General features: G+C 41.2%; 1 protein-coding gene across 2 annotated transcripts in view; it reads left to right on the top strand.

Moving 5' to 3' along the window:
- Nucleotides 1-429: 429 nt before the first annotated feature.
- LOC106750930 overlaps nucleotides 430-26384 on the top strand; it is a 102924-nt gene continuing 76969 nt past the window's right edge. For both annotated transcript variants that reach the window (XM_014631594.1, XM_014631593.1), the window contains exons 1-2: nucleotides 430-730; nucleotides 24627-24720. In XM_014631594.1, the coding sequence (XP_014487080.1) occupies nucleotides 24641-24720 (80 nt within the window). In that variant the 5' untranslated portion in view covers nucleotides 430-730; nucleotides 24627-24640. The remainder of the gene's footprint in view (nucleotides 731-24626; nucleotides 24721-26384) is intronic.

Raw genomic sequence — 26384 nt, 5'->3', positions numbered from 1 at the left:
AGACATAATTCGTTTACCGACGAGGTGATGTTAAAAATTCTCAGCTCCGGGCTGGAAGTATGGGCAGAGGCTGCGGGAGGTAATTGAAGAGGATGACGTTATCGACTGTCGATATTATCATAAATATTCGATATAAATACATGAATATTCAACATGTAATAAAGTATTAATTTTATAATTTACATACATACATCTTTGATATTACCTCGGCGACGGCCTGAAGACCGCGAAGCACCGTCTGCACTCGTCGCTCTCGCAGTTTCTCACATCGCTGCTAGTCGGCGATAATCTCGCCGTGTGTTACGATTTGCGCCAAGTGCACCGTTGGTGTACGATGCATCATACTCCCGGGGCACGGCCGGGGCCGATCGGGGCCGAACGTAGCCGAGTGGCGGCAGCTCGGCAGAAACCGTCGCGACAACAGGAAAGATGGCGGCATTGCGCCGCAGCGTCGAGCGCGGTGCTGAGGCCGCGTAAAGGCTCGTTCTCTCACGTACACGTTTATTGCACGTATATACGTACGTACCGCGGAGCGCGCGAGCCGCTCAATAAGCAGCGAAACGGTACGAGTACGCGATGAACGCGCACCACGACGTGTGACAAGCATGTGCAGTGTTTCGTGACGAAAGGAGTCGCCCGTCGCGGCTGACCCTGAATCTATCCGCGCCTGGATAATATCGTCGCACGCGACGCGCATTAATTGGCATATCCCTTCAGTCCGAAGTGGCAGGTACGCGCTTCTCAGCGAAATGCTTTCTTTCCTCCCACGAGGGACGAGCCAGCTCCTTCCTCCTCCTCCTCTCGCCCGCCGCCCGCCTCTCTCTTTCGTCCTTCAATTTCACCCACGCTCGTTTCCCCGGTCAAATCGCGCGCAATTCGCGCGAGCGCGAATAACACACGCCTCTCTCTCTCTCTCTCTCGCGCACTCTCGAGTCGGCTTATTGTCGCGCCGAACGTCAAAAGCGATCGAGCTGGCGGGGCTGGCTTCTCGCTCGGGTGTGTTCCCCGCGTTGTCATTCGTGCGGGTCAATGACTCCTAGAGCGCATCGCCCTCGGCGGCCGAGCTTCCCTTCCGGCCGTTATCTCCCGAGGACACCGTTGCGTTCGCAAATCGGCCGTTAATCATCCGGTCGTGCGTATTTACTCCGACTAAGCACGGTTTTACCGGGGAGATTGAGGTAGGCCTCGCGCGATCGCCCGTCGTTCATGACGCGTCGCACCGGTGCGGCGACGCCGATATTTCGTCCCTTGAACAAATGAACGGCTGCCGAGGCGTCGCTCGTTAGCAACCTGTTTCACAACGACATCTCGACCGAGAGACGTCCGCCGGTGTTGACGCATCACCTACAACTTCATCGCCGAGTCTACGTGAAATCGCTCCGCCCATGAATTTGCATATGCAATCGTTCATTAGTACACGTGTCGCCCGAGCAATTGTCTGTCGCGTCTCGCCGCTCGCAAGGTGAACTTTTGATTCTTCGCGACGGAAACGCGGTTGGAAGTTCGCGCGCGATCGACGAACGCCTGAGAGAGAGAGAGAGAGAGAGAAGGAATTATTTAACCGACGATTCACTTAGACCGGAGCAGTGCTCAACACACTCGCTTGCAAGCGATTACCTCGCTCCACGTCTTTCGCCTCTTTACGTCTAAAAAAAGAAAAGACGCGGCACGAGGCAGCGGCCGATCGCGGACGAGCGTGAAGCGTAACAGTTCTGATCCGGGTCCAAACGAGGGCCAAGATTGATTCCTAAAGCGTTTTCGGGGGCGAACGGGTCCCCGGGAGTAGTCGACTGCAGAGACGGAGGAGAAATAATGAAAGCGCGCACACGTGTGCGTACCACTGCGTGGATACATACATTCGTGATATATAGGTCAGGCGCTGCTCAACATCGGGGTCGTTGACCCAGGGCGCCGCCGATAAAACAGAACGTTAATTGCTTGAACTCGTTTCATTACCTACATACACGCGGGCGATAGAGGTCACCACGCTGTACGTCGCAAATCGTACAATTTCCCCGGCTTTATCTCATCCTTTTTTCCTTTATTCTACGTAGCCTTCTTATCGCGCCGGACAGCATTTATCGGGGGCGCCTGACGTAGCGCGTCGACGCATTCTCTGGAATCCTCCAGAGTGCAATATATCGCACGTAACGTGTATTCTTTTTCGTGCTCTTTTGAAAACGTTACCGTAGGTTCTTATCAACGTGACCCATTTTCGCAAAGGTGCGGGTTTAAAAGGGGATAAAATAAAGACGAGCGTAAATAACCGTTATATATTCAACAGTAATATCAGATAATTTGACGAACAGAGTCAGCGTCATTTTCACTGAAGAACGTACTGATTTCAGTGCACATTTCGTAGCAATTTCTTATACATGGTATATTTATATATATGTCTTTTCGTTACAACATGTCGACGAAGATTGATGCGCGAGTGTAAATTTGACATTAATGAATTCGCAAATCTCAACCTCAAACTTTATCATTAATACGTGACTTTTGCGTAATTATTACTCGCAGTGATTGCTTAAATATGAAAACGATTTTTAAATGAAATAATAGAAAGGATATAAGTCTAATCTCGACGTAATTTATTCTAATTCATGTTCAAGCAACACATAAATTTAATTCATATTCACGTAACGTGATTTTATAATACCTCGATGGTGTCAATCACTCTCGTTAGAGTCACATTTATAATCACGCAGTCCCTACACACATGCGTACATGCATGCGGCTGTTGAACCCTTCGCAGCATAGCGTTGTTAAATTTATCGGAATTAGCGTAGCGTGGCCGATGCTTCGGCTTATATTTAAACCTCGTTCGATGATCGCGAGGAGCGAAACCGTGCCGACCTTGAACCCAAAAACTATATTCGACGTTGCTACCGGCTAACAGATACCGTGAATTCTTCGTGTAACTCAAGGTTAATTTCGACTAAATACCAGAGTAAAATATAAATGCTGTAACAATTTTTAGGGCTCAACGTTAGTTGGAGAAAACAAATGTTAGTTCGAGCGAATCGAGTTATTATCTCACCTGACTCAGTCATTTTTGAAAAACAATGTGAGAGACTACAACTTTTATAAATGGAAGTAAAGATAATGAGATGTGTCGTAAAAGCGTAAGCCTACGTGTCGTATTATCTGTTAGCCCAGTAGCAACGAACCATGTGAAAGCTTACGTGAGCTCGCTTAATTATTAATGTGTAATTATTGCGCTGCTTTTATCTAAATTGCATCCCATTTAGAAATTTTATGCTTCGGCGTAGTAATATTATGCTATTCCAATTTTTGTATTAGTACAAGCTTCAAGATGATGAAACCGAAGCTAAATTAATATCTGTTAACGTCGTCACTGTGTCTCGCGTCAAGGAACGTTATTACACTTTTTTTGTTTGTAATTTGTAACTTCAAACAGAACGTATGGTTCTTAAACCGTTGTTTTCGTTTCCTTTTGCAATTTCACACGCGTAGTTTTCTCCGTTACAACGATAATCGCCCCCAAAGTGGAATCGAAGTTGAATATCAAGGGCGCCGTTTCATAAAACCGTTCGTAAAACAACAGAGACGTGCATCTATAATTATCGAGGAGGCTGATCGCTTTATTTTAATTGTATGTTATTACGTTGTAGACTTCGCGGCGGTTCTTTAACATAATTATCTGCCCTTGATAAAGTTCTATATACTCTGCCCTATCCTCTTCTATGGAAAGTCCGCGCAATAATTTAGGAGATGCCGGCCATAGATATCCCATTCAAAGCATACGTGGTATAATCGATCGTTCGTTCGCACGGCGAAGTCGCGTAGGTGGATGCGCGAAGTCACGTGAGAAATAGCGCAGTATTAATTTCGAGACACCAGGCTGCATATATAATGTCACATAATTCGACCAACTGCGTAACTAGGTTCCAAGTTGGACTTCGCCTAGGCGAACTCGAAGTTTCATATCGTTCAAAGAGTACGAATATGAATCGGAACGACGTAGTTTTCGTAGCTTCAAGCCTCCACCAAGGACAACAATCGCAATACGCGCGATTATAGATATTATAGTGGAGTCGAACTAGACAAACGAGATACCGTGAGAAAGCTGAGCGATTCCGCGGCAAAGCGTTTATTTTACTTTACGGGAAGGTCAGATTAGCCATATAGAGAGTCGATGCGAAGTTTACGGTCGACAGTAATATTGTGGTTTTTATAGCTCCGAGTGTTTTCCTACGATTTAACTATGTGCCGGTGTGTGTTCGCCTAGAAAATCGTGACGAGATTCGCATTAATCGGTCCCTTTCTTTGTGTGAATTATATATTTTCAAATATCCCTGATATCTTGTGTAAAAAATACTTTTCATTTGATTAGTCGCTTGAATCCATATATTTGCAAACGCTGCCAGTTAGAAGCGCGCTTCGAACTCGTGTGTCGCTTTATCATTTTACGAATTTGATAAAGAAAAACGTGCCTTTATATTTCGAACGCACGAACGTGTTTACTTCAATATATCACGTCGTTTTAAATTCTGCTTTAGATACAACATAACCGTATAATCCGAACAGAACGAAGCGTTCCGCGGGGCACACCGTGTCGAAAGTTTCGAAAGGGCTAAATCCGATCCTGCGCATAACGACCGCCTGACGAATCGCCGCGTTCCCTAAATTCATAGCGAGTGGTGTACAATTCAGAGCAGCGGAGAGCGATCGTCGACCCCAGAGAACTCGTATCTCTCCACCAACGCGCCGTGCGATCGTCTTAACCCTAAATCGAATTTTTGTTCATATTTTCGTATCCCACGATGGCGGACTCATTATGATCCCGGATACGAGGGAACGGTCCGCCGACCAACCGTCGTGGTTGGCCAACCAACTACCTTCGGAACTTGTTACCTGAGTTCCTTCCTCTAGGAAATTACCGGCGAGGCGGGGACTTATCAAAAATCTCGACTGCATTCGCCTAAATCCCGAGCACGATCGCTCGGCTAGCGACCCGACGCGCTCGGGACACCGGGAATAAACTCGGGCCTGATCGGTGCAAATGAATTCCCAGTCGAAATTTTCGTTCAATATTAACTCTGAAAATTCCATCGAACTTAAGAGATCGTTAGAGAAAATATCGAAATATAACATTATACGGGCTATTGTATAAGTTTCCTACCTTGATGTTTACTTACGGCCGTTGTCTTCCTGTTGCGGCTCAAAGATAGCCTTATTTCAATTCAATTATCTCCAAGTTCTACCTGCATTCATTTTTAACGTCAATAAAGAATGTATTATGTAAATTCAGAACTTAACTGCAGATAGATCATTAAGCATGATCTAAAAGTTGTTTGTCTAATAATATTGTATATTAATTGAAATTTTAATTCGGATTCCGCACAATAACAAGACTACAAAAAGAAAAATGAAAAAGAAACCTCATTAAATAATTATAAGGTCAAGAAGTGTTGTCAAACGCTCACAAATTAGCATTTTAGCAAGATTGATATTCTAAGGCCGGTATTCAGAGTTGTAAATGATCTACTATTTTTTTATTGAGAGCACAATTAGTTGCACTTTCAGATTTAGATAACTTACTCGACGAGAAAAATACGTAGAGGTATTTCCCCACTTTGGTTTTTCCCTTTTTTCAAAATCTTCAAATCAACATGCGAATGCATATATTATACATATTAGTTCCCTTTTGTTCAAGGGGACCCGGCGCAATCGTCGTTTGGAATCGCGTGGCTTATCGCGCACGATAAGTGCCTACGCATTTCAAATTGCTACCGTAAGGTCCGTTGCGCGGTGTAGAAAACAAAACGCAGGCATAACCGGCGAGCTCGGTCGCGGTCGGGTCGGGGATGCGCGGCAATAATGTATTCGACGGCGCACAAACTCGTGGTGACTAATGGCAGACGGCCGCGCAAAAGCAATGACATCGTGTCATCGATCAGCGTGTGTATAGCGGTATCCGCGCATAACACGGAGATCTAATAACGGCCGCGTGATAACGCTATTCTCCGCGGAAAACAATGGTCCCCGCTCTCTCTCGCATTCAAACCCGCGTGTTACGCGCTCGTGCGGATTTCAATCCCTCCCTTTTTCCGCTTTCTCTTCTCTAAACACTCGTCGTAGCTTACGTAAGTGCCATTCATCCTCGTCGTCGTCGTAAAACATCACGCGATATCCGTGCACGAGATTAATCCGCAACACATCGGAACTCATTGTGCGGATCGTAAATCATCTGCTAACTAGCGTTTCGTTCCAAAAGATGTTCTTGTCCGAGGTCCGTGTTCTAGTTCTAAACTTAGCGCCGTGTTGTTTGCTTTTAACTCGACTGGATCCTTCCGAGAGTGTTGTTTGCCCAATATAGAGATCGGCCAAATATTACTAGTTGGATTGAAGTACTCGGATGAGTTCAACGGGACTGCAATCGCTCCGGCTTAATATTGACGTTATTCAAATTTGATTTGTATGTCGAAAGAAAAGCACTAGATTCAAGTAAACAGTAACTCCAATGCTCCTTAGCAAATTTTCACTCGGGTCAGATATTCATTTGATTCGAGTGAAATATTTTCCGAATAAATTATTCCGGTAAAATATATTGTAATTATATTTTATATATAAATAGATAAAATATATATTCGCTCGATTCAAGTAAAATTCGTTTAATCCAAGTGAAAATTTGCTGGAGAATGATGGAGTAATTATTAACTTGGATCTGGCACCTACTTTCTGTGCAAGAATCGGAGAGAAAATATATCGGGAGCTGGAGTTTCCGAGCCAGCGACAAAACTCCAGCTCCGGATATATTTTCATCGCGTTCCTGCCTAAAATCGCGTTGCACACCAGTGGCACACCACTCCTCCGACAATGATGGCGACGTATGCGTTCGAGTCACATCTCGTCCCTTCTCAGTCGTTACTGAATAAGAGTGGCGAACTATCTTGCGATACGCACAGGCCCTGCCTCTCTCTCTCTCTCTTTCTCGAATGGACGACGATGGTTTTGTATTCAGACGTCATGTTGCGCACCAACGGCTCTGATTCCTCCTCCGACAATGATGGTGACCTCGGAGTTACGTTTCCTCCATTACGTATCCTCCGTTCTGGAATCACCGTCATCATCGGAGAACGAACCAGGGCCGCTGGCGCACAATCCGATGTCCAAAGGTCCCTTCGTTCAAAGACAAACAACCGTCCTATCCGAAGGAGAGGCAGGACTTAATAGGGCACACACCGCAACTTCCAGACTGCCAACCCGAGTCGAAATTTCGGGAACACCGTTGGAGGCTGGGAATTTCTTTGACCGGGATATACTCTTTCTCTTATAGTCTGTCTGATAAAAGCGAGACCGGGCAAACTTCTCTTTGAAAATCGTTATATCGAAAACTTTTGAACGAGCAGGTAAAAGGGCTCTTTCCTTAAAAGCAACACAGTACTGACTACGTGCGTAATTTTTTCAGTTTTTTCATAACAAATAGCTTAAAAGTTACATCGGTCACGCTTTTATTAGACAAACTATATATTAGTTGTTCGCCAAGATACCGCTATTCCTCGTTTGATCGCCTACAACTCGGCCAGCGTGACAACACATTCGNTCCCGAATGTCGATACGCGTCCGTCTTCTACCGGCTCACCGGCGGTTGCCGTAACTCCGGACTGCTGTGTTTTCTCAACGCGACACTAACATGTGTCTTATACGCTCACAGACAGTCTATTCCCCACTTAGAGTCATACCCCGGACTGTTGCATTTCGGCCGACACTAATTCACTAATCCCAAGTTCCGTGGTATCCGAATGACTGGCCCGAACTTACCCGAAGATACGCGAACACTAATCCCACTCCTGAACTGAAGAATCAGGTAGAAAGTATATCGGGGGCTGAAGTTTGTTGGGCCGGGAATCGAACCCGGGACTTCTCGCTTGTCGGACAATAGTTCTTACCACTGAGATACCGCGGCTCTCGTTCTGATATATTCTCTCTCTCTCTCTCTCTCTTCTTTCTCTCATTAGATGTTTGTTAATACGTTTCTGTTTCACGTTTGATTGCCTACAGATTTATAAAGTCACATCCCTGTATCAATTGCGAGATAGAGTGAGCCACGTGTTCTATTTTCGCGCGTTGCTCTCTCTTCCTCTACTCGGAAAGACATTCAATCCTTTCCCGCGTCATTAATTGTATCTGTCGCGGCTGAAGCGGAACTTTTCACGGGAGAAGTAAAATTTGCAGTCGCGATTACGATCGCGGTCACGTCAATTCTGTTATTCAGTTGCGTGACGAATGCTAATTCCCTGCGGTCAACGCTTGTCAGTTGTGTAATAATTTCCATCTTGCACTCGCTATATTATTCCTCGCGTCGTACATGTGCACGTACGGTGGTACTGTATCTGGCTGCAAAGGTGATAAAAAAATAGAACTTGTTAATATCAGGCTCGATAGGCGAGGCACCGTTTTACCGTCCGAGAGGCGCAGCGTCAATTCCGCCGAGAAGAACGAGCCGTTATCGAAACAGTAAATTTAGTAATACGACCGCCACGGCGTATATCGAAGCACAAACGCCTGTAAACACGATTCGTTCATTCTGACCTAGTTAGACGCCCGGCGTCTCTGTTCCGCCGTATTTATAGGAAGAATCTCAGTCCAGCCCTTTTTCGATTCGACCCGATCACAGCATTCCTCGCTGAGCGGTTGGCCCAAGACGCGCTATCGTATGACGCGTATTGGCCGGAATTCCAATAAGAATCACCAGCTGCCGGTGTAGATAACTCCTGGCAAAGTAATCGGACAATAGCGTTCTATTGATCTCTCTGAGCTGCAGTACTTTGGGGAATGCACGGGATCGATCCGAGTTGTAGCGTATTATGTAGAGGCCGCGAAGTTATATTATGAGTTTGTCTTTTTTACACCCCGCTACGACATCGCTCACGCTTGGGCAATGCGTTAAACATCTTCGTAAGTCCACCTTCCGTAATTCCGTTACAAATCCAAACACCCGTTTCTTCCCTTAATTGCGGCGCCGCTGCGAATATACAATGCAATCATATTTCACGTTGTAAAAAATAACGATGATCCTTGAAACGCTCACGAGATCGAGTGAGAAGTTGAATTTCCGGCGACACGATTTCGCGAACGCAACGCACGGCAAGATAGCCACTGTCGAATTACAAATCAACGGGGAGAAATGAATCGTCATTCGTCATGCTCGTACGAAAAATTACGCAAGTGATATTCTTAAGTAAATGCCACCGCGTTCGTGAAACAAATGACGTTTAATAGCGTCACAGACTTTCTACCCGACCGGTTTTGATCGGCTCGCCGGAACGAGCCATGATGCGTCAGATTTGCCGCGCAAAAACAGCGCGTAACGAATCATCGGGAAGCGATTGCAGCGATGAGCGTAACGCGTATCCCTCGATTTTTATTAAAAGCAGCCGATGGAGTGCACGCGCATGCAACATTGTCCGACGACAATGAGTTACATCGTCGATGGTGCCGTTAATTTACCGATTTTAATGCAATCAAGGGTTCGCGCAGACTTCGCACATAAATTTCCACGCAAATTATCGTCAACGGGCTTATCTCGATGACATCGTAATACATCATGTTTTAAACGCAAGCTACTTTTCGCGAAAATACGCGCATATATCGCGTGTCCATTTTCATCCGTGCAAAAATCCGCTTACGCCACTATTTTTATTTTGATCTGTTTGCACGTTTTATGTAACTGTAGAATATCGCACGATTCTTCAATACGGTCGTTGAACAAACGTCGAGATCTAAAGGAAAAATCTTGCATAAGGTTTTAAGAAACTTCGCAGCTTTTTATTTAAGGCTTTGAAGCAGAAACAACGGTGTGAATTTGGTTTCTCGTGTTTTAAATGCGCAAAGAAACTCCGCGTTTCTGAGAACGGCAACCGACATAAGATAAATGGTTTTACATGTATATATGCGTGTGGTTTCAAACCTCTTTTTATCTTTCTTCCCCTCACGGATGAAGACGATCATCTCATTTCTTGGAGATTCAGGGAAGGTCGCAAAGCCAAAAATAATAAAACGTCAAAAGGAATTTTCATGACAAAGTACGGTAAAGCAAAGTGGATGAAACGCCGGACCCCAGTTTACATTTTCAGAGTTAAGCAATTACTTTGCGCTGAAACGGTATTAGATATTAACACCCGGTATGTAGAATGTATAATTTTACCTTATTAGATTTATGCATTTAAAAGCCGGTGACTTTTCAAATGGAAAATTTCAAACCAAGTAGCAATTTTCCCCGTAAAGTAGCGATAATTGACGATCACGAGCCTTGAATCACGGACGTGCCGGGTGGATATTTTAGAATCAGGATCGCGATATTAGCTATTCCTTACGAGCGTGTCCGTTCGGCTTACGCAACGGGACGATATTAGTCTTCATTAGCAGCGGGATCGCGCGCATCTCGCGGCGCATTTACCATCTAGGCATAAATCTATCATTACATCGGCCCGTCGGAGCAGCATTGGCGACAACAACGTGCAATTTTTCTAAATTCATCGCGTCCGTGGCATGCTTGTCACGATGATGACAAGGATACGGCCGCCGATATGCGCGATCGTTTCTCGCGCTGTCACGCAATGATACTGTTTTGCATCATATGCGTACAATATATGCGTATAATTACATGTAGTTACCATAATAATAAGTATGCCCCTTGGAACTCATTGTATAGAATTGTTTAACTTAGGAAGTTTTGACCTAACGATCTATCGAATCCATCATTATAACTCGGTTAGCTATGCGCCGTCATAATGTCGCCGTCGTTAACGATCCCGACCGATTATCGGTGTTTCCGCTTTAAGAAAAATCGCTCGTTAATCCCGGAGTTCCGCAACGATGTCGCGACGACGAACCATCGTCCGATAACTACGGATCTTCTCGTTACTATTTAATATTCTCCTATTCGCGAGCTTCTCGCGTCACTTTCGATAAAGCGAGGATCGTTCATATATTATCAGGTGTCGTGGCGTCACCGGCGACTTCTAAAGTGGCCGGTGCATAGTTAATTAGTAGAAGAATGTTCGCCGATTAAACTAGGTCATGCGACTGACGTCCATCTCCATGCCTGACCGGGTGGTGACAGTTATTCTTAGCCTCGAGAAAGAGAGAGAGAGAGAGAGAGAGATGCGAGAGAGAGAGGTTGCAAATTGCAGGGGTGCATTGTTAACAGCACCCCGCATTCCCGCGCTGTTCACGTGAATGAACGTTACTGCATCTTGTCAACTCGCCCCGGACGCAACGGAGAAGTTCAAAGGCTCCGGCCTGATTATTTTGATTTTTACACGTGCAATGTTAATCGTTCTCGTCATCAACAATAGAGATACGCTGCTCAAGCCGAATTATTTTGCATGACGTTTGTCACTCGACAACGACGTATTAAATCCCTGGTACAAATTGACGAAACATTGCGGAATATATTGCGCTAACGTTCGAAATAATTTTAATGAATTACGGTGAATTTTCGCGAAAAATATATATCTGCGATTTGCATATTTAAAAATGCGTTAAAAATGCAATTAACATCTCGTTGCTTGCTTTCGGTGGTTGTTGGACCCTCGCATCCTTCTACTTAAATCTGCGAAACAAGCCGGAATTTTTTGCTTCCTGTGCAGACGCACCTGCCGCAGGTGCAGCTCTCCCAGCAATGAAATGTCGCGGGGCAACGGCCACGGCACCGATCGAAGTAATCTTTCTAAATAAACAAATTATGATATCATATATATAATAAACGTATGTTATAACACATTTAATAATACGTCGCTTTTAAGAGATATTTCACTCATACGTGACATTTGAAATGCGTTATTTTGTCCTCGGCTTATATGAAACTCGATCGTAATTATTCTCTTCTTCAATATTCTACTCGTCGTTATTAATATTCATATTATATCACTGCATATTGACGATTCTTCATTTGCCAGTAAAATCGTGAAAAAGTTTTACCGAGGACTTAATCGATCAATATACAATGTGCAAATATAAGCAACAATGTATACATTTCGAAGCATTCAAATGTCGAAGATGAGTAGAGGAGACCGAGGCAGGTTCGATAACTTTTCAGAATTTCGGTATTAAAATTTTTCAGAAAACTAATTGTTTTGATTAATCAAATAATGATAATAGTGACAACTTTTTTCTATGTTTTTATGCTACTACAGATCCTGTAATCTATATAGTTCTGTATATTCGTCTGTAATAAAAATACCAACATGAAGTAACTATGCGAATCTGTCTCAATATCGGGGTAGATTCACGTTATATACAGTGTCTCAGACCAACAGGCTGACATACTTGGTGAGAGCGTAGAACGGATTGAGGTGAACAAAAATGTCCTCTACCATTTTGCAAACAACAAGCAAAATTTCGAGTTATTAATTATTGAAAATGGCCATGCTTAGAGGCTTCTCTAATTAATAACCCAAAAACTTGTATGTTATTTGCAAAATGATACAGGACTTTTTTGTTCAGAGTGGCCTAATCTACAAGTATATGACAGATGTTGCACCCAATGATAGACATCAGTATATTGAATCTTGAATCTCAATTTGAATCTGTTGCTAGATACAACAGCTGTCATGTACTTATAGATTAGGCTATTTCGAATAAAAAAGTCTGTACTACGTTATATGAAATTTGTCCCTGTTGGTGTGAGACATCCTATATAATAAATATGATTGTGCACATATATATATATATATATACACGTTTAAAACTATTTAGTAATAAATGAGAGAATTTTTTTATTAAATTATTCAGAACTTGTCAAAATATAACCTCCAGGGCTTTGTCCAATATAAGCAACCTCATCCATGTAGTCTTCAACGAGATTGACAACAATTCTATTATTCGTTATATTAATTAATCGACTGTGCGTTTGGTACAAAGTACGTTTAGTACAAAGTGCGTTTGGTACAAGTATTTTAAAGCAATATAAATAACTGTAAAGATACTTATTGATTTTAGCTTCTCTACCGTTATATAATAAATAATAGGTTACACGGGCACATTTCCGATAGCTGATTGACATGCACGAAAACCAGACACTCGTGCAGCGCTTCGCATTGAATTTATCTATTTACCCAACCTGATCCGTCCACTTATTTCTTTGATTTCAATAATTTTATTAACGAACATTACTTTTATTACACAAAATAATATATCGCATAGCTGTAGAAAACTTCATTTTAACTATAATTACACGTCGTTTATCCGGTCATGGAAAATATTAAGAGAAAATTTCGAGACGTTCGAAAATTTATTCGGCTGGTCTCAAAACAGATTTTTCTTTTCGTTAACCGTAATATTTTTCCGATCTTAATGAAAATTGGAAACTAGTATTTGTGTCCTGAAATGAACTTTTTGCGACTTCATTCGCATTGTTTCTCTCACAATAAGTATATAAATGAAACGCTTTACCAACCTGCCGCTTATTCCAACTTGCTCCGGTTTTTCTTACAAGAGAGAGAGAGAGAGAGAGAGAGAGAGAGAGAGAGAGAGAGAAGTAGGCATTCTTTCGTGCTAAAAACAGCACAGGGCAATAAACAAGATCGGATTGCGATTAAGCGTACTAAGAGCGAGGCATAAAGCAAGTTCGGAATTGGCATTTGAAGGATTAATACTGCACTGACCTCGGGCATTATTGATGTATCGAATTCTGTAGAGTGCAACCAACCAAAAATATCTCTCCGCCGTGTATATATACATTATAGCACATATTAATTCTTTAAGTGGTAATTCAGAAAGACAGACGCGGGCGAAATAATTCATGGGTATGCACCATCGTTCAACCACGCGTAACACGTCTCACTTAAATTATATACCGTTACCTCAGTTGCGTAAACAGCGTTTCATTCGCGTAGCTTACAATTACCCTGACCGCGCGTATCACCTCAGGTAGTGATACTTTGTCTCGCGATTATTAGTGCGACTGCTATTACGCATGGATGCCTTCTATCTTATCGTCCGAGTAATATAAGTGCGGCTCGCTCACAATGTTGCTGCGTCCTCGACGGCAGAGCCGTGGCCGGGCAGATTTCAGACTCTTATCGCGTAAAAAATTGCAATGCAACTGCGCAACGAGACCTGCACGGCCGCTATCGTTTCTAGAGGATACGAAGTACAAAGTTATCGTTGATGTGTCGGCGACGTATTCGCGCCGAAGATCACGAAGGTCGGAAGAGCGCGACCGTGTGTGTATACGCGCGGCCGCTTTTAAAAATTTTTATGATATCATTATTTACCGGATGTGCCTTGTTAAATCACCACATAACGCCGAGCGCGTCACTCGCATCGGTCTATTTAAAATCAACCTCCGCTGCACTCATCGCTGATAACAGTTGTGCCATTTCTCGGGTCTGACTAAATTTTTAATTAGAGATCTCCCGGCTGTTATCAGTCTCGTTGCAAACACGAATTGCTGCATTCTCTCAGTTTCATTGTTATAACAATGTAGCGGTATCGGATTCGAGCGCCGGGAAGTGGGGAAGCTACTAATTTTAAAATTGATAATTGTGCCTTACTTATATTTAAAGATATCGGTACTTTTTACCGGCATCGAGTATAGCCCGTTGATATCTTTTTCCTCCTTTTTCTCACCCGTCGATGGCGACACAAGATACCGGGACTTTGTCCGATGCAATAACCTTAACACGTGAACTTCCGCTTACCATTCCGCGCGCTTCCGTTTAATTCGCGAATAAATGCCCAACGGCACGCAGAAAGGATTTGCGGATATTTATTCCGCAGCATCGCTCGTAGGAGTAACGGGGTTCCGCATACGTGTATTTTATTGAGGCGTTATTGCCAGCGTGTATCAATACGAAAGCTGCGCGAACAAATACACCGAATTATAAAGTAAATAGTCCGCAACATTTTGTAACGGTATAATAACGAGGTGAAGAAAAACGTAGAATTGCACGAGGCGCCGCAAGCGTCGTAAACATCGATCTGAGAATTATTATTATTTTAATATTCTCTTCGAATGACAAATGTTGCTTGAAAGACAGTTCGTATTTTACATCAGAAGCTGACTAACAATTCTATTTGAGTGACAATCCTAACTGATTTCATATTCAAACGCTTGTTTTTAAATTCTTCCTTCATTTGATATTTCCATTTCCATCGTGGCGCGATTAGTATGCCCGACATCTCGTCGGGAATTTGCAAGTGCGTAAAACGCGCTTCTTCGAGGAAATCCTAAATAAGATTCGCGGGAATCGCTTTCTCCGTTCTCGATAAACACGGCGAACGGAAAAAGAAGTGGCCGACAATCAACCGGCAGCGAGCACACCTTTATCGCATAGCTATCTGTAATCTTTTCGCCGGACAACTCCGTACGAGCCGCTTCTTTTACAGAAAATTGTATCGTCTGCCGTAAAAATATTAACGCGTTGCGTAACGCGTCGTCGTGTATATTAATAAGTTGCTAATATTGTTTGCTGCGCTCATATCAAATAAATTCTCGTAACCCCGCGATACGAAGATATATACGACTCCTATATCTACTACGACTAACTGCACTAGGTCATCGCATGCGCTGAATAATGTTATGAATTGTTATTGCGGCGTTAATGTTGCGCGACTGCGACCGATAAAGGAGACTTGATTACTGGCAATGCGCCCCGAAAACCTATTACGTTAATTTCTTCGTAATGAAGATTTACTCGGTCACATTATCTCTTATCGTGCGCGATATTCTGAAGCGTTGGTGAATACGTCGATGTGTACACACGTCGTCGCGAATTTTTCGTTAAAAGTTTCAACAACAACGTGTTGACTTCCTTCAACTGTCGGCCGAAAAGCGAGAGCTGTTTGTTTCCTCGCGGGGGCTGAATTTTCGGAAATCCTCCGGTGATAGGGAAACCGTTCTCGCCATTTTGTGAGAGAGAGAGAGACTTTCGTTCAATTTACACGGAATCTTATCGTTCCAGAATTCCGACCGGCGCGTTTAATTAAACCCGGTCACCTTTTTATCTGAGAAAAAGTCGTTATCTGTCAAATTAAAATATCGTAAAATAAAAATTCACCGCCGCGAACGGCGCGAGGAGTCACTTCAGCGGCGACGCGCTCGCCCGATCGCGAAATACCCGTGATACCACTGGAAATAAGAGCGCCCGATTAATTCGCGGGCCGTAGTGTGGCTTTTATAGACACGTAACGATGGGAGCGTGCGGAGGCTCTCGTTTATCCGTGGGTGGCGTTGAACTCGATACAGGTTCTACGAACCGAGATGCGCCTACGAATGAGTCCGCGTACCTCATAGCGCAGCGGCGCATATATGTAAAGTGTATGCGCCGGCTATTCACGTGCCGGAAAGCGTTCGTACATGTTAGTCTCATCAAATATTCACCTATATGCGTTTTGCATTTTTCAGAACGTCGCGGACTTCTAGGTGGCGCCGTTACGACATAACGTCGGTAATAATGCAACATCGGAACTAAGAGGCCGCTGCATTATCAAAGCGCGAGCCGGTAAACCGATAGACCGCACTTAGGCACTCGTTTTCGCGTTAACGTTGCACGATGACACGCGTATTTGGTTGCAATTGCGGAACGTTGTCGCGCCATTCGATCTTTGTATCGATTTACGCCATGATCGCGCGTGGCTGCAACCGCCCTGTGAATTAGTTCGCTTTGCAGCGCGGAATTCATCGTTCATTGGTGTCCGTGCGACTGTAAATGTGCGTGGAACCGCATGCACGCGCAGTTAATTACGATTCGATTGACGAGAAATTTTCACGGTGCTAAACCGTAAAAGCACAAAAATCATCAATAGAGCAACTAATTAGCACAGAAATAACATTAAATCGTTGGATAGGTTCTTTTGGAGGCGTTAATGGAGGGGGGAGGGCTAACTCGACAGACATTATAACAATGCTTGCGCGAACGTACGCGTATGCTACATGCAAATTCGTGGATGCATATCGCGAAAAACCCCACGTGAGTCAAGCCACGTGTACCTCCTGCCTCGCGAGTCAGGGGCAAAGGACTTTGACTCCTGTTTGGTCTAGATCCATCTTTTTCACTCTTACGCCACAGCAGATACCTAAGCGTATATGATATTTCTCGCGAAGATACCTGTAAATCCTCCTGAATTCACGATTAAGCTCCCTGAGAAAAAGCCGCGCGCGTATGCATAGGAGCAAAGTTCACTCATTTTTTCAATCTTGCTCGTTCAAATGTTAGAATAATTATTGGTACAAGCTATTAATAACCCTATGTCGGTCATGTGCACGCATGTTATTGACGTTATAAGAACGTACGTAAGCAATCCAAAATGTCAGTTCGTTCGCGATAACGAGTGTCAAAGCGCGAAATAACCATATCTATATCTCCTCCACGTCTTGCACATCGCGTCTTATCCAGCGAATGCCGCATTAACGATTTGCTAAAGTATGCGCAATTTTAAGTAACAAAGCTGTAAAGATTGGTACGGGGCACCTGAATGAAAGACATACGTGGAAGGAAATAGACGAGCGGAGCGGTGAGGCCAAATTAGTCCGCGAGCGTTGTCAACCGCTACGAATCGAGAGAAAGAGAGAGAGAGAGAGAGATAGAGTCGGAAGCGACGGGTGGTCGCGCGTGTGCATTCGAGACGTGTTTCGTCGTGTCGATCATTCCACAACCAAACAACAAGCCGCGACCGGCACGCTGGGTTAGCCTCGTGCACCTGCGTCCCACGCCCCCCCTCCCTTCCCCCTCAGGTAACGCCGGTGGTGACGTCATTCTTCACGAGCCTGTAGCTCACCCTCCGCGACAATCCCCGAAAATCAGCCCTCCGGGATGGACAAAAGAAGTCTGGCGTCTAGACGGTTAGATATTATTGACGTGGAGCAACAGGGGGGCTTCATTATTGTCCCCTTCCTCCCCCCTCCCCGTCCTACCGTCCGATATTTGCATTTTCGCCGCGAGATTCGACTTGGTTTAATTAGCGGTCTCTTGATGTCTTTTCTGCTCATTCCTGCTCCAGTCCAGTATTGGAATAATGAGAGAGAGAGAGAGCTATATAAAATCTTGTTCATAGACATAGGCCGGCATTCATAGCCAGATCTTATATTTAAGGCCGTCTCAACTCCATCTTCAGATCTTTCGTAACCAATGAAGTGAGCATCTAAAGATGAACTTAAGACGGTCTTGATTATAAAATCCGGCTATAAATATCGATCATAGACGCGCACTGTAGAGGATAAGTAGACTGATCGATGACGAGTGAACGACATATGACTTTAATATGATTATAGTATGAAATGTTGTCTTGTAATAAACCAAATACCGGGACACCGTATCGCGAATTCTTAATTACTACAGAATTACAAGTCGAAACATTTCCTGAAAAGAGAGGGTGGTCGTTCACTGGCCCTCAAACGTCATTCTCTCTTTACTTATTAATTTCGAGCAACAAATTTTAATGTCGGAGGGAAAGGACCGATTTCTTTATTACAAAGAAGATTGCGATATGAGAGTTACGATGCAATTTGTACATATGTCGTAAAATTACGGATGAAAAAGTGAATTTTACAATGTGCATGAGAAGTTATTTTACGAGAAATAGCGTCAGATATGTGATAACGACATAGATACGTCGCATACTTTCAAATTCTAGATGCACGGAGCTGAGTGCATCGCACACCTTTAACTGCCTTATCAGCGTCGTCGTACACCGAGCACGCGGCGAAACTTGGTGATAGCGACGTAATGTCGATGACCTCGTATATTAACTCGGACCTACCTGAGACGCCAATTAAATACAGTTGGTTGCCGCTATTTATCTCAAAAACGAGCATTTAAAAAGAAACCTGAAAGCGAGATTCACGAGAATCGAATGGACTCGGAATTCTTCGCGTTCTTCGTAACTATGTTTCAACCATAAATGTGAGATAATGTAACGTAACGTTACGTTCATAACTATGTTTCGCCAAGACTCGCAGAGACTACTCGATTCTCAAGAATCTTTGTTCCAAGTTTCTCTCAAGACGCTGCAGCGCTATTTCCTTTGCGTCGGAAGTCGTCGAATATTCTGTAAGCGAATTTTCATATTAATGCAGAACATCCGACTTACGCGAGAAGACCGTCTAACATAAACGTCACGTGCACAACAAATTAAATTTTAATCAGAGCATCTGTTTTTCCCTATATTTTTATCTTGAGTAAATAATTTTAATTGCCGCCTCACGCATCGGGATGCGTACATGACGATAATCCATGAAATGACAACAGAACTATACCGGATATTAAAATACGGTGGAAATATACGATGCGCCGGGGTAATTTCATTATCTCGCTTGGTTAATTAAGCACGATGCCGCGGAAATATTTTATGGTCCATCTTTATTCTCGTACAAATACAAATTGTTTCATTTTACGCGAGAGACGCCCTTGGTAGTAATTGTTAATTCTCCCGAGATGGTGAAGGCGATTAATATAATATCTATAATATAACAAAAAAAAATTCAAATTTCTTCTCTCACGCATTGTTAGACGCAATAAAAAATTCACTTGCGAGCAACATTTACTAAAATATCCGACACAAAATATTTTTTCTTCTTGGAATAATATTAACCAGCGATGGGCGATCTGAATTCAATTTTCAGAAAATTGATCTTTTTCAACTAAAAATTGATTTAAAAAATTGTTTTCTGTTCGGTTTTTGTACGAATCGATTCTTTCAATAGAGAATTGATTTTCGACCCGTTAATATGCTTATTCATCAATGTTGTTGCGTTTATTGAAGAATTCATATTTTAGTCAACACTTGCGATTAAAATAGATGTGTAGGCTTTTGGTGTGTATTTCACAGGACTATATAAGTAATGATAAATTTGGCTATAAGCAAAAGTTACAACCAAGGATCTAGAATTACAGCAAATCGAAATCCCAGTTACTGTTATGACTGAAAGCTAATATTTCATTTGCGGCTTCTGCATGCGGAAATGCTACGATTATTAGTGATTATTTTATGTTCTAATTCTAATTAAATACATAAGAGGCTTATGTGAGAAACTTGACTTCAAATTACATTATGGTTATTGCAAACATGCGTGACAAAAGATATAACATCGTTGAAACGCACTGTCCCTCCATTTTTGCTAAATGTCAATTGGCAGCAGTTGGCAGTAAAAAGAAATCATGCTTGATCTCCTGAATCGCTTGATCTCCTGAATCGCTAAGAAACCTCTGTGTTATTTTTATCTTTAAATCATATATATAAAATTTCCATCGTCATTCTTCTTAAAACTCCATATGGGTTGAATCATTCTTATATAAGTACGGCTAATTAACTTTAGTAGATATATTATACTTAAAAAATAAAAAGAATTACATGTTTAAATGCTGAATTGTATGCAATTTTTAATTACGTGTTTAAATGCTCAAATGTATGCAATTTTTTTAAATTAAGATTTAGAAAATTGATTTTTTTAGTCCGATTTTTTTTAATAAATCGACTCTAGTTATTCCAATTCAAAATCAATTCAAACCTGATTTTTTCTAAAAGATCGCCCACGACTAATATTAATCATAAAATTTAGAAGATGTGTATTTTTTATATATTTATTTTGAAGTGTTTAAGATAAATTTTAAATAAAAGACTTTGAAACCCTTCAAAGTTTTGAAGCTGACATTTTTCTTCGGCAACATTTCTAAATTATTTACCGTGTTGAAACATCTTTTTGACAAAACTTTTAAACGTTAAATAAAATAACATTGACAAAATTTATTTTGAAAAACAAAATATTATAATAAAATGATGCTCTTTGCGATAATTCTTCAGGACGTTGTAACATAAATTAAAGTTAACTAAGCGCTTACGGGCGGCTCTACCTCGTTCCTTTTACGTATGAAAGAAGGAGATGCAAAACGAGGTGGTCGCTCGTGAGTAGTTAACAGCTCTGACGCAAACCATGCTTTTGCATAATTCTACATATAATGAGTTTCATCTTAATCATAGATATATATATGCACATGTAAACATATGTAAATGCTTAATTCATTATATGCTCCGTGTACTAATGATACTCGTCAAAAAAAATTTTGTATACGAAGATTTTTCTACGGAAAAAACATCGTGTAATCGATAATAACTGTTAATATTTATACAGTAAAAAAATGTATCCAAATGTGTTAAAATTTTCTTATGTTACCAACTTTTGATCATTACTTCAATATAAAATTAACATACAACTGATATGTTATCATTTTTGTCACGTTGTCATGCATTATATTTATATCAATTTAGTAACTTTACGTTTTTGTGTATCATTTAAAAATAAAATATTCAAATTATTTTAAACTTCGAATTATTTTAACACAATCGTTTAGTTAATTTAATATATTGTGTTTGTTATCTCAACATTTTAAATCGATATTCAACATGTTTAAGTATAAGAAAAAGATTAAGAAAAAGATTAGGAAAAAATACAAATAAATTTTTGTTAGCGTGAAAATAGCGCTTGTTACGTTTTACATTATAAATACGCCAATTTAATCAATATCATATGTTGGAAGAAAATGTATTAGTCAATTCATTAACATTTTCAATTTGTAAATAAGTGACACACAATGAATGTATTATTTCGACTTAAAATATAGAGTAAATTTCCTGGGACATGTAACAAACGTTAAAATTAGCATTTTATTTTTTACTGTGTAGCAGAGCATTTAACGCATCCGAAATTAAATTTATTCCGAATTTAAATGCCGATATTAAATTTATTTCCTGAATTTTCAAATCCGCCCGATCGTTTGTCAATACGCCCATTCGCGATAAATGTCGAGACGAGTTTTACTGTATTTTATGGGGAAAAATGATTTGTAAATCAGCGGCCGCAGTTTCATCACATTATTTCCAGAGAAAAAACGGGAATAAAACTCCTCGAGTTTTAACGAATTAAATTCTTCCGTCTATAACATAAAAAAATATACACACTTCTTTTCTCTAGATCTTAATAAGCGCCCAATGATGCATCTCAAGGGGATAAAAGTCGGCACCGAATACTTGGCTAACGATCCCTCGTTAGTTTGAACACCATGCAACTCTCACCGGATATCGAGCAGACACATTTCGAGATATAAATGATTAAATCTCCTCGGTACGCGACAGAGTCGGTCGCAACCCTGCTGGATTATGGTAGCATCTCGGGTATTGCAAACGTCCGACTCGCCGATGCGATCGGGATCACGTACGTGCTAATCTGCAGTCCTGCGATGTAACGGAGTTGCGTGACCATGAACAAAGACACATTTGATCCTGGACAACGTCGCGCGATTGTCACGAATTAGGGCTGTTATCCGCGCGAACGTGCGCGAGCGTTGTGTACTACGTTGGTTTATCCGTGGTTTGAATCGTTCTGATTTTGCCGGCTCGCCGAATGTCGGTTAATTCGGCATCGGGCCCGGAGTTTCGCGCATTGACGATTTGCAAATTCGACTCGCGCGTGCGTTCGCGCTGGGCAACCGAGTGCAATCGACGATAAATTCCCGGTCGCGCATCAATAGCGGATCCATAAGGCTCACTTCCCGAGCGTGAGATTATATTTAAAATGAAGCTCGCGATCGGAGTCTGCCGTCAAGTTTCCGAACGCCCCTTCGTGTTTGCTGGTTTACTTTGATAGCGAAACTAGTCAGAAACTAGTCAGAAACTAGGAACGTATTTTAAAACACTAAGATAAGTGTGTTGGAGCAATTTGCAATCTTGACAGTTTACCACTCTAATCGTGGACGTTGTTTATATGAAATGCTCTGATAACTTTCTAGAGCAATGTTTTTACACGAAGTAGCTGCAGTTACGTACATGCGTCGTCCAGCATGCATCGAGATATTCGAACGGTAGAATTTTCAGTGAAAGATCGATCAACACTTCTACGCAGTTATTTCACCGTTGAATACACGAAAATAATGTAGTTGTATATACTAGTAATAAGTAGCGCTGTTAATCTTCGATAATTTTGAAACTTTGAGGAAAATTCGAACTTTCGAATTTTGATAAGGCGAAGTTTCGAAGGTTCGTTTTCAAAGATCATAATCTTCGAAGTTTTGAAGCTTCGAAGAGTTTCAATTTTACGAATGCTGTAGACTATATATGTGTTTACTTATATTTTACTCAGGGAATACTGTAAAGGAACTTTTGTAAATGAATGGATATACCAGACATCATATAGTTAAAAAATCTTATAATTCTGTTTACTATATAAACCAAACTTGAAGTGCTTCCTTACAGAGTCTCTAGTGCAGCATAAATCTCTCACACTAAAAATATATTACTCACACGGCGCAAATACCGGAATTATTTTAATAAATATTATGTTGTGATTGCAATGTATTTCACCCTTATGGCGATTTAAAAAAAAAATAGGTTGTAAGCCTATAAAAATAAGTCGTAAGTCGCAGCTGAAAGATTAAACTGGTTAAGTCACAAAATTTGACTTACGACACTTTCGAGGTAAGCGGCTTGAATTCAAGTGGCATTTTTGAAATTATAATGGATACTTGATTCAAGTGTATCCATTATAATTTCAAGTGTTAACGTAGCTCACACATCCCTGTACTTCGATAATATATTATATAGAATATTCTAGATCGACCGTGTATTGACCTGCCCGATTCTTTCTAGTTAGTTCTGGTCAGTTATCTTTATCGAAAATTTGTCGTTATGTAACGAAGAGTATATCCACTGAACTATATCGCAACTATGTATACTATACGGTTATCGCTCAGTCGATATCAATGTATCATACTTATCGTAATCTTATCAATCCTGTAATATAGAAAATTTACACTTTTAAACTTCCGTACGCGACGCGATGATAGTGCTTTTCTGATGTCGCACCTGTGCAGTAGCAATTCGATTGCACGGCACGCGCGAAAAAAGAATCTCGCCAAGAATGTATCGAAGGAATACGTAAGAGAACACGCGCTCAAATAAACGTTTCGCAATCAGTGTGCAATCAAAATATGCCTGTCCCATTTTCGCTCTAATGACAAACAATTAAATATGTAAAAGTCGAACACAACGCTTAGTCGAACGCGTTCTGTGTTCTGTAACGGTTTGCTTTCCATAAGATTAATTTGCACACAATACCGAAAAATAAATTTGAGCATCACCAAATGTTTAGTTAGGAAGAATTTTTTAATATCTACTTTATCTTTATTCTATATTTTGCTGCGGTAAAAAGTAATGCTATGTCGTTAATGCAATTGCTAATGTCATATCTCAAGATTTATAAACATTTTTGCCAAACAACAATGAAAAAAGTATAATCATAATATTAGGCCATTTTCAGCGATTAAAAGAAAAAATGCGGTGTCCGTTTTTTTCTCTTTTTTCCCTTTTTTAAGATGGCTTTTTTGAAGATAGCCGAAATTAGAGTGTGAAACGTTCGATTAAAAATTGTTAAAAGTATTGTTAATTTTAGTATTTAAATTGATTGCTCCTACATCGGCCTTTAACTTTTGCCCATTAATGTCATGATTACACCGTTTTCATTATTACAGTCATAATTTTTGTATTGATTTCCTTTGCCAAAATAAAATTTAGAAATCGAATTTACGTATTACGCTCTTACGATCTTATCAATGGTGTGTGAGTTTTAATTAACAAAGTGTTTTTCCTCTTTTTTTATGCAGGAAAATCCTAAAAAATGAAGGATGACTTGGACGAGGATGATGCTGGCACGTCTTCTTCAAGCGCGTCCATGCCGGAAAACACCACTTCAAATGGGTAAGTCAAGGCTGTTGTATTCCGAATCAGCACGCTAATTGTATCTCCGTTATCAAAGACGCGATCTATAACGGTGATATCGATAAAAACCTTTCTTCAACTTAATTTCTCGCATTACATAAAAGTGTAGGCTTATCGTTATTATTGCAATATGCTCCAGATAAAAAGCATCTTTTTATTTACTATACAATGGCGAAAATAATATTTGTAGTGGGTGTTAATCTCTAAAGACACATAAGTGTGTGTACGAAAATATGTACGATATTATACGTTTAGTTTAATTTGGGATATAAATACAAAAAGAAATTTGATAAAATTAACCACATGTCCATATAATCGACTGAACTTCTTTCTAGACTTCCAGTCTAGAGTGGAAATGTTACGTCACGTCTTGAAACTTGAAAGAATCGTCGAATTAGTTATCTTATTCAAAAGAAACGCACCTGGATCGTTCTCCAATTAAATAATATACACACGAAGCATTGCGTTGTACACTGTGTATGTATACGCGCTGACTCGAAAACATACGTGAAAGAGCTACTTCCACGACGAAGCTGCGCTACAAAGCGCGGTGTAGTTTACTGTTAATTCAATTATAGCTTCTTACGAATATAACCCCTGAGCGATCGCTGCTCTTCATGTTCGGTTAATTAATCAACCGTAAGTGCGGCGCATTACTGCACTCCCATCTGATCGGAACTGCCAGCTACGTGTTACGGCACGCAGCTGAGCAAAAGGGTTCGCTTTCCGAGTTGCTGAACGACGTCGACTGTGCGAAGCTTACGTACATGCTGCATGTTTGCTCGGTAGAGCCGTGATCGTTAACGCCAAAGGGACGTAACTTTGAGCGCGAGACCGGTGGGAAAAAAAATTTGCTCTTTGAATCCGCGCGAATTGCGTCATCACTTTTTATAATAATACAAAGATGTAACCAATGAAAAGTAATAGCTGGCGAAGGTAATTGGATAGACGCGAGAACGATATTATTAGAGTAATATTAGAATAATATTACGTCAGATTAAAACTAGTCAGGAAAACATGAATCACAAATGCCAGAACTTTTTCAGTTGCTTTATTTCATCTAATGATAGAGATTAATTTAGAAACGTCAGGTTATCATTTCTCGACCCATTCTTTTTGTCCGTTGAACGCCGAAAATTGCCGTTGTTTTGCGATTCTAACACGCCATTTAATTTTCATTTCGAACTTCGAAATTTTCAAACTAATGCCGTACGTTCACAGAAAAAAAAATAGTCTTAAATAAAGAATAGATATTTTTATGCACTGGTAAACTCATTTAGTTGACTCAAACAAAATTTGATTTGGATATGGGCAAACAAATGTTTTGGTTGTGAGAACTAAGATTTAGTTCTCCGAACCAAAAGTTTGGTTTGCTGAAATCTGAGACTAATTTTTTTTCCATATGGAAGCTAAGAATTTGTGTCGAGACGAAACAGCGATAAGAAGAGTTACGACGACGTTATACTGAACAATTCGCGTCGCTTTTATTTCCATGTGCATATAAAATGTTGCGATATATACCGAAATAGTGAGCTATATCTTTGTTTGTAGACAAACATTAGAAAGAAATTCGACGTCTCGTGCAACGCGAGCGCGGTCTTCGACTGCGGCTGTTCAATGCCGCAATAAGAGGGTTAAATGAA

Source organism: Dinoponera quadriceps, unplaced genomic scaffold (assembly GCF_001313825.1).
Source record: "Dinoponera quadriceps isolate SergipeBrazil2010 unplaced genomic scaffold, ASM131382v1 scaffold4681, whole genome shotgun sequence".
Taxonomy (NCBI): domain Eukaryota; kingdom Metazoa; phylum Arthropoda; class Insecta; order Hymenoptera; family Formicidae; genus Dinoponera; species Dinoponera quadriceps.
This window is presented reverse-complemented; position numbering and strand designations above follow the sequence as displayed.